Genomic DNA, 7,096 nt, shown 5'->3' on the forward strand with positions numbered 1-7,096 from the left:
TCCCCTCGCCGGGCGCTGACCCGCTCGTGACCTACAACACGGACCGTGACATCTGCGTGAACCCGGCCGGCAACCGCGCCAAGTTCACTGTCTGTCAAAATAACGAGATACGGTGGCCTGAGCACCGATAATTGCCGTAGGAAGGCTTTATTATCTCCCCAGCTGTGTATTCCGCAGCCATCAGCTCGAAAAGAATCAAATGGTAAAGAGTGAAAGGGATAATTAAAAACATCTTGGAAGGAGGTCAAGAAATTAACAGCCTAATATGAACAAACTTTGATTACAAGTAACAATTATTACACTTCATTTGTAAATGCTCATGTTTATCTGAAAACAAAATCAGTTTCGAGGCTTTTTTTTTTAACTAGATCTACGTTACACGTTTCAGAGGGCGGCTGCAGGGCTCGTTAGCGCGCGGGGTAATTTTTAAGTGCGCTGCTGGAGGAGCCCCAGTGCTCCTGTGGCTGGAGCCCACACGTCCCTCATGTCCCCCAGGTCACTGCCGTACCGGTGGCCCCTGCAGCGGTCACCCAGTGCCACCTGCAGCCACCGCTTTCCTTCCGATAGCTGGGGAGCTGCACTTCTCAGGACAAGGTCAGGAGGGGCAGAGGCTCTGGTTCACAATGGGGTCGAGCTGCCAACAGCACTTAACTCAGTCCCGCGGTTCAACCTCTTCCAGATCTGACTCGCCACATTTGGGAGCCACATTTTTGCCCCAGGCAGCGCTGCACCCGCTGCGTGCCCCAGCATAGATGTGTGATGGGGACCAGCCCAGGCAGGGTGGCTTTCAGCCTGGCACTGACACTAGACAGTCTGAGCACAAGCAGCAGGACTCACATCACTGTGTGCAGGAGAGACTCATACCCCAGTGAAGAACTCAAAAGCCACCTGAAAATGTGTCCCCAGCTCCTGGGCTCAGCCCCAGGCACCACTGCAGTGCCCCAGAGCCACCAGCCAGTGCTTACACATAGGGCAGGGCTGGGGCAGGGTCACGGCTGCCCTGTGACAGCCATCATAGCCCCATGCAGATGTCCTTCCACCATGTGCTAGCACCAACAGGAACATAGGATGTGCCCTCACAAAGCAGGCCTGTTAAGAAACAAACGTTTCCCAAACATTTATTCACCACAGGTCTGTGTTCCATGTCAGGCTGCTCTCTGCATCCTGCAGGGACTCGGGATGACTACGTGTCAGGCCCAAGCAGCAGTATGGCACTCAGGCACTGCACGCATAGCCACTGAGTCAACAAATGTCTCATTTGTGCTGGCTCTAATAGGAAGTGCAGGAAAGAGATGAAATATTTACAATAGAAACCTCTTGACACAGTTATCCTATCTACGCTGATACAGTGAATTGGGCAGACCTAGCGTGTGTTTCCCTGCAGAGCCTTCATCTTCCCTCTTTTCCACCTCTAGAAAGCTGTGGTGTGCAGGACGGGGTGTGCAGGATGGGTGTGCAGAATGCTGTTGCCTTTCCTTCACACACTCATGGGAGAAAGCCCTGTGGCAGGAATGGGCCTTTGCTCTGAAGAACGTGTGTGGGGCTGGGCTGGTGGGCCCCCCCAGGAGGGTGAGGCTCCCCTTGGTGCTCAGGGCTCTGTGGGACCATTCCTAATGCACTGAGCATCAGAAAGGAGAAAAACAACAAGGCCTTTGGGGCTTTGCTCTGTAGTGGCCCAGCCATGTGCACCTCCACCGGGCTGAGCTCAGCAGCCTGGCTCAGGCCTCGCTGCCACGACTGGGCCGCAGGGGGTGGAAGTAGAGCTGCAGCCCGTCGACGGGGTGCACGATGGGCACGGTCTGCATGGCGGGAAAAGTGGGGGTGGCCAGTTCCCAGCGGGCTGTGGTGACCAGCTCGATGGCCAGCAGCTTCAGGATGGCCTGTGCCAGCTCCTTGCCAATGCAGCTCCGTGCCCCGCCGCCAAAAGGGATGTAGTGGAAGCGTCCAGCAGCCTCTGGCTGGGTGACATTGAAGCGGTCAGGATCAAAGCCACCTGGGGGGCTCTGGTAGATGGCAGCCGTCTCATGCGTGTCACGGATGCTGTACATCACGCTCCAGCCCTTGGGGATCTGGTAACCCTGTGAGAGAAATAAGAGGGGAGAGTTAGAGCCCAGCGGAAGGCATCTGGGGGCAGTACCCCTCCTCCCTTTTCTGCAGGCACTTACATCCAGCTCGAAGGTCTGCAGTGCAGTCCTGTACCCCCCAGAGATGGGCGGCAGTACCCGCAGCACCTCCTTGACCACGCAGTCCAGGTAGCGCAGGCGGCTCAGCTGCTCCAGGCTGATGTCCGGGGGGCAGCGGCAGCCCTGGGAATGCGGGCTGCTCAGGGAGTGTGTGGGTTCCAGCGGGGCTGGGAGATGGGGGGAGCAGCCACCCCCCAGCTCTGTCTCCTCTATGGGGCCAGGGGGCTGGTTCTGGTCCTCATGAGCATCACTGGCTGTGCTAAGGAGTTGCTGCTCACTGTCCCTGCCTGCTGCTGGGCAGGGTGCCACAGGGCAGTTCTGGTGCTGTGGGTACAGCTCATGGGATGCCAGCTCCTGACGGATTTTTTCGATTGCTGAGGGGTGCTTCAGCAGCAGGAGGATGAGGGAGGTGCTGGCACTGGCCGTGGTGAAAAAAGCAGCAAATATGAGCTCGATGGCTGACTCCTGGCAGGGAAGGAAAGTGACAGGTTTGAATGCCACTTTGAGCTTGTTGTGATAGGATTTTCAGACTGCTTTCACAGGTTTTGTTCCTGTGCAGAGGGCCCTACCTCTGCCTCCACTCTCTACAGCCTGGATCCCCCAGTGCTGGCAGGGATCTGCATGTGACATATCCATGCTCATCCACCTCCACACAAAGCAGACATCCACCTGCCTAGGAACTGATGCCAAAACAACTAAGCACACATCTCTTCCATTCTGGCCCTTCTCAGCTTCCTGCCCAAAATCTACAAGCCTTAACAAGAATTTCAGCATGCATTTTATCATAAAGAGTGAAGTTCACTTTAAGCGTTGTGTTTTTACCTTCATCAGCACTTTCCCCTGCCTCCCCTGCAGCTTCTGCCTCTCTGGCCAGCCAGGAGGTTGCATGTTTATGTATAGATCACAGATGCACTAGCAGCTAAAATGGGCTCCATTCAATCCATCTTGTTGTAATCGACCATTTGCTTGTGTGGGAGGGGACTCAGACCAATGCTCAGAAGCAGAAAGTTAAGAGTTACTGGAGCTAGGTCTGGAGGGTGAAGCCAGAAACAAAGGGAAGGACACCTGATGTCTTAAGGCTCCTGGAGCCAAGTCTGGTAAGGTCAAGAGTAGTGCAGCAAAGATTTGCAACCATCACCAGCAACATATACTGTCTGGACTGCAAGCTTTTGCCAAAATGCAGCTCTCAAGGGCATCTTTCAGTTGAAATAAAGCCTCAGAACTAACAGGTCCCAGCTGACCCCTGCACACCTCCTGCAGGCAGCAGCAGGAACTTTTATACCCACAAGACAGCAGACACAGATGAAAATAAATCTGTGAGTTCCACAGCTTGCAATTAAAAGCCAGGACATTACAATACAGCACAAGAAAATTAGAGCAGGCTCTGTATTTTGAAATAATAGCCCTTATGACTGCCTGCATCAGCCTCTGACAGTGCTGCCATGTAAGCTGTGACACCGAGTTTACTTTCTCTCCCTGCTTTTCCAGTGCCAACACAACCAGTGACAGGGAGGCTGCGTCCTCCCACAGCTGCCTTGGTGTGTCCCAGTGTTGCAGCTCAGTTGGGAGCAGGACCACTGAGCTGGGGACAGCCAGCCCCGGGTCACTGCCATGTCACCCCACACTGTGTTCAATATCTGTGTATTCCTGCTGTTATCATCTCACCTGTGATCAGAGCCAGGGACACGATGAGAGGTCATGTAGTTATTCTTGTGCAATACACACATGAATACTCACAAAGTTCAACCCAGACTAACTGATCACATTTTGAGTCTGGGAATTAGTTTTAGTTATCTTGAAATACACCAGTTCTACTTGCATCTAAGAACCTCTGTAATGTCTCCCAAACACTTCAGAATTTAGAGATTACACTTCTACAAAATACATACAAAACATTTAGCATTGGATCACTATCCTTAAATATCTAAATAAACAGTAAAGCCATGTGTCCTACGTGTTTAAACTGTACCCATGCAAAACTACTTCGAAACTTGCCACATGCAGTGTCATGTCCCTGCCTCACCCGGAATGACCTGGAGGTATGAATGATGCAGCACTAATGACAATTTTTTTTCCCAAGACCTTTGGCAAAGTGCTCTTCACCACGTTTTGTCCCAGCAAGGACTGCTGGGTTCATCCCTAAGTCACAGCGATGAATCATATTGCATCACAAAGTCCTCAAGCTCCCCAGTGTAATTAATAACGAGGTGATAGGGAATGTCCCAGAATCCATCATTCCAGCCCAGGGCCTGTTTTGATGAGTTCTCTGGGCTCCCAGCCCTGAGGAATGGGGTGACATGATTTACAAGCATACTGCCCCGGTTGCAGTTCTATGTATTTCCAGGACAGCATCCTGGAGGTTATCGAGTGCACACTGATGTACAGAATCTGAGTACAGCCACGTAAGTCTAAATGCATCCTAAGCCAGGTTGAGGCCAGATGCCTGTGAAGAGGACAGGCAGAGAGGCAGTTGTTCCCATTTTAGGCTCCAGCTCTTGTAAGGCAGAGCCCCACCAGCAGTCCTGCACAGCCCTCTCCTGCCACCCCTCCGCCCCACGCTCACAGCCACCGGCTCAGGAGGGAGCTGCGCGGGGCTGCGGTTACCTTCAGCTCTTGCATAGTGAACTCTTTGCCGTGCTCCTTGGCACTGTTTATTATGAAATCCAGAGCATCACTGTGTTCTTCTGACATGGCTTGCTGCAGTTTCTCCTGTATGGCCCTCTCCATGAACTCATGCAGCATGTCCCGTGCTTTGATGCCCTGTGGGAGGCAGACATGGGTCAGGGGAGCCTTGGGCACCGTCCCCCTCTCTGGAGAGGCTGGGGGACTCCCATTGTCATCATCTTTAATTCCAGGATCTGCAACAGCAAAACGGAGTTAGCCCGCTGCCAGGCCCCGGGGCCTTGCAGTAAGCAGCAGGTGGTGAGAACTGCTGAGGATTCATTGGCTTCCTGCTGTGAGTCAGTACAAGCCCTAGGAAAGGCTTTGGGAGGAGTTGATAGCAGCAAACTCGTGGGACTGAATCCAGAGAGGTCTGCACCAGACAACTCCTGGCCTGGCCAGGTCCAATAGGAGCCTGTCCCGTGGAGAGGGTGAGGTCATTTAATAAAGACGAGCCCTGGAAGCAAGGCACTGACAATGACAAATGAGGGGCTTTTCCAGAATGGGAACGTGTTAATCACACCCGGCAAATCTCTGGCTGTGCAGCAAAACCAACTGAGGAGCAATGTCCTCGCAGACAGGAATGGATGGAGGCAGGAGGCCTCCAGCAAGGCTAGAAGGACTGGGTGGTTAGGGGCAGAAATGGCCACAGCCAGCAGCTGGGAAGTAATTACAAAGGAGAACCCAGACTGGAAGGACTTGAGTAAAGGAAAAGTGAGCAGGAGGAGGTGAAGAGATTGTTCTGGGGTCAGACAGGCCATGGCTGAGCTGAGGAGGCAGGAAGGGACAGGTGGGTGGTAGAAGCTCACGATGGTGACAGCTGGGGGTGGTGGGGAAGGTGACAGCAAGCAGAGTTCACAGTGGAAACAAGGTTGAGCAAGGCCTTGATGGAAAAGGCAAGCCATTTGGGCTGTGGAACCCAAAGCCAGATGAGGAAGAGCAGATTGAAATGGGACAGGTGGCAAGAATGGGCAGGGCAGCAGAGAATGAACGGGGGCTGAGAGGCAGAGTGGGCTGTCCCACTGCCATGTTCCCCTCCAGCACTGCACCAGGCACCAGAAAGGGGTCTCCAACACTCAGCCTGCCTAAGGTGCACAGGGAGGTCCCTCTGTGCCTGCTGCTCTCTGCTCACACACACCTCTGCCACAAGTGGGCTTGAACCCAGGAGGAATGCAGTGGCACAGCAGCAGGCATTGGGTAAGTATAGCTGAGGAAAAGGCTCCAGCAATGCATGTGGCAGCTCCATGCTGTACCAGGGTCTATGCAGGCAGGTGCTGGAGGCACCCAGCAGCGGGGTGGGCAGTGCCCTGGGCTCATTGGGGTGTCCCTTGTCGGGCCTGAGGATGAGGTCTGTGCAGCCACAGCCTGGCCCAGCCCCAGGCAAGAGCAGGGCAGGCAGCAGTACCTTGCGCAGCCCACTGAAGGGCACATTGAGGGGCAGGGAGAAGAGGTTCTCCACCAGCTGTTCAAAGGTTTTGGCCAGGTCCTTGAACTGCTTTTCCTCCAGACGGAGTCCCAGCAGAATCTGAGCTGCAATGCGGAAAGTTAAGGTTTTAGCAGAGGAATAAACGGCGATGGAGCCCGGCTGCATGCACCAGCCCCGCAGCTCCCAGCTCACAACCTTCTGGATCCGTGGCAGGTAGCTTTCCAGGGCAGCGCGGCAGAACACTCTGGCCAGGATCTAGAAGCAGAAGGGGGGAAACAGAGGCAGGTGGTCAAAGCACGGGTCCTCCACATGGTGCTGAGAGCCGAGCGTGGGCAGGAGTTGCCCGGCCACGCACCCATGGGGCTCACCTTGCGGCGCTGGCGGTGCAGGTCGCCCGTAGAGCCGAGCAGGGTGTGGGAGCCCAGAAGGATCTGGGTGCTCTGGGGCCACTGTGCGCTGACCAGTGTGTGCTCGCCCAGCAGGATCTTGCGGACGTTCTCGGCGCCCGTCACCCGCACCACCGGGCGGCCCAGCAGGTGGGTCTTGAACACGTTGCCGTAGCGCTCCCGCCGGGAGCTGTGGAAGCGGGAGCCCTGGGGACGCGCCGCGGTCAGCTCGGGGCTCCCGCCGGCCCCCGTTCGTCCCGTCCCCGTCACCCCGCGCCTCACCTGCAGCAGCCAATGCAGGGTCTCCCCGAAGAAGGGCCAGCCCATGGAGCCCTTGGGCAGCGGCAGGGCGTTGGTACGGTCTCGGCTGAGGCTCCAGCGCAGCGCCCACAGGTGCCGACACAGGGCGAGCAGCAGCACCAGGAACAGCAGCGCCAGGG

The 7,096-nt window shown here is 55.3% G+C and overlaps 1 protein-coding gene across 1 annotated transcript in view; it reads right to left on the reverse strand.

Moving 5' to 3' along the window:
• Positions 1-68: 68 nt before the first annotated feature.
• Positions 69-7,096, reverse strand: part of LOC100542130 (cytochrome P450 26C1) — a 7,435-nt gene continuing 407 nt past the window's right edge. The window contains exons 2-7 of the mRNA XM_019617957.1: positions 6,939-7,094; positions 6,639-6,863; positions 6,250-6,525; positions 4,788-4,943; positions 2,166-2,648; positions 69-2,078 (exon numbers count right to left, since the gene is read on the reverse strand). Of these exons, the coding sequence (XP_019473502.1) occupies positions 1,719-2,078; positions 2,166-2,648; positions 4,788-4,943; positions 6,250-6,525; positions 6,639-6,863; positions 6,939-7,094 (1,656 nt within the window). The 3' untranslated portion in view covers positions 69-1,718. The remainder of the gene's footprint in view (positions 2,079-2,165; positions 2,649-4,787; positions 4,944-6,249; positions 6,526-6,638; positions 6,864-6,938; positions 7,095-7,096) is intronic.

Source organism: Meleagris gallopavo, chromosome 8, assembly GCF_000146605.3.
Source record: "Meleagris gallopavo isolate NT-WF06-2002-E0010 breed Aviagen turkey brand Nicholas breeding stock chromosome 8, Turkey_5.1, whole genome shotgun sequence".
Lineage (NCBI taxonomy): Eukaryota > Metazoa > Chordata > Aves > Galliformes > Phasianidae > Meleagris > Meleagris gallopavo.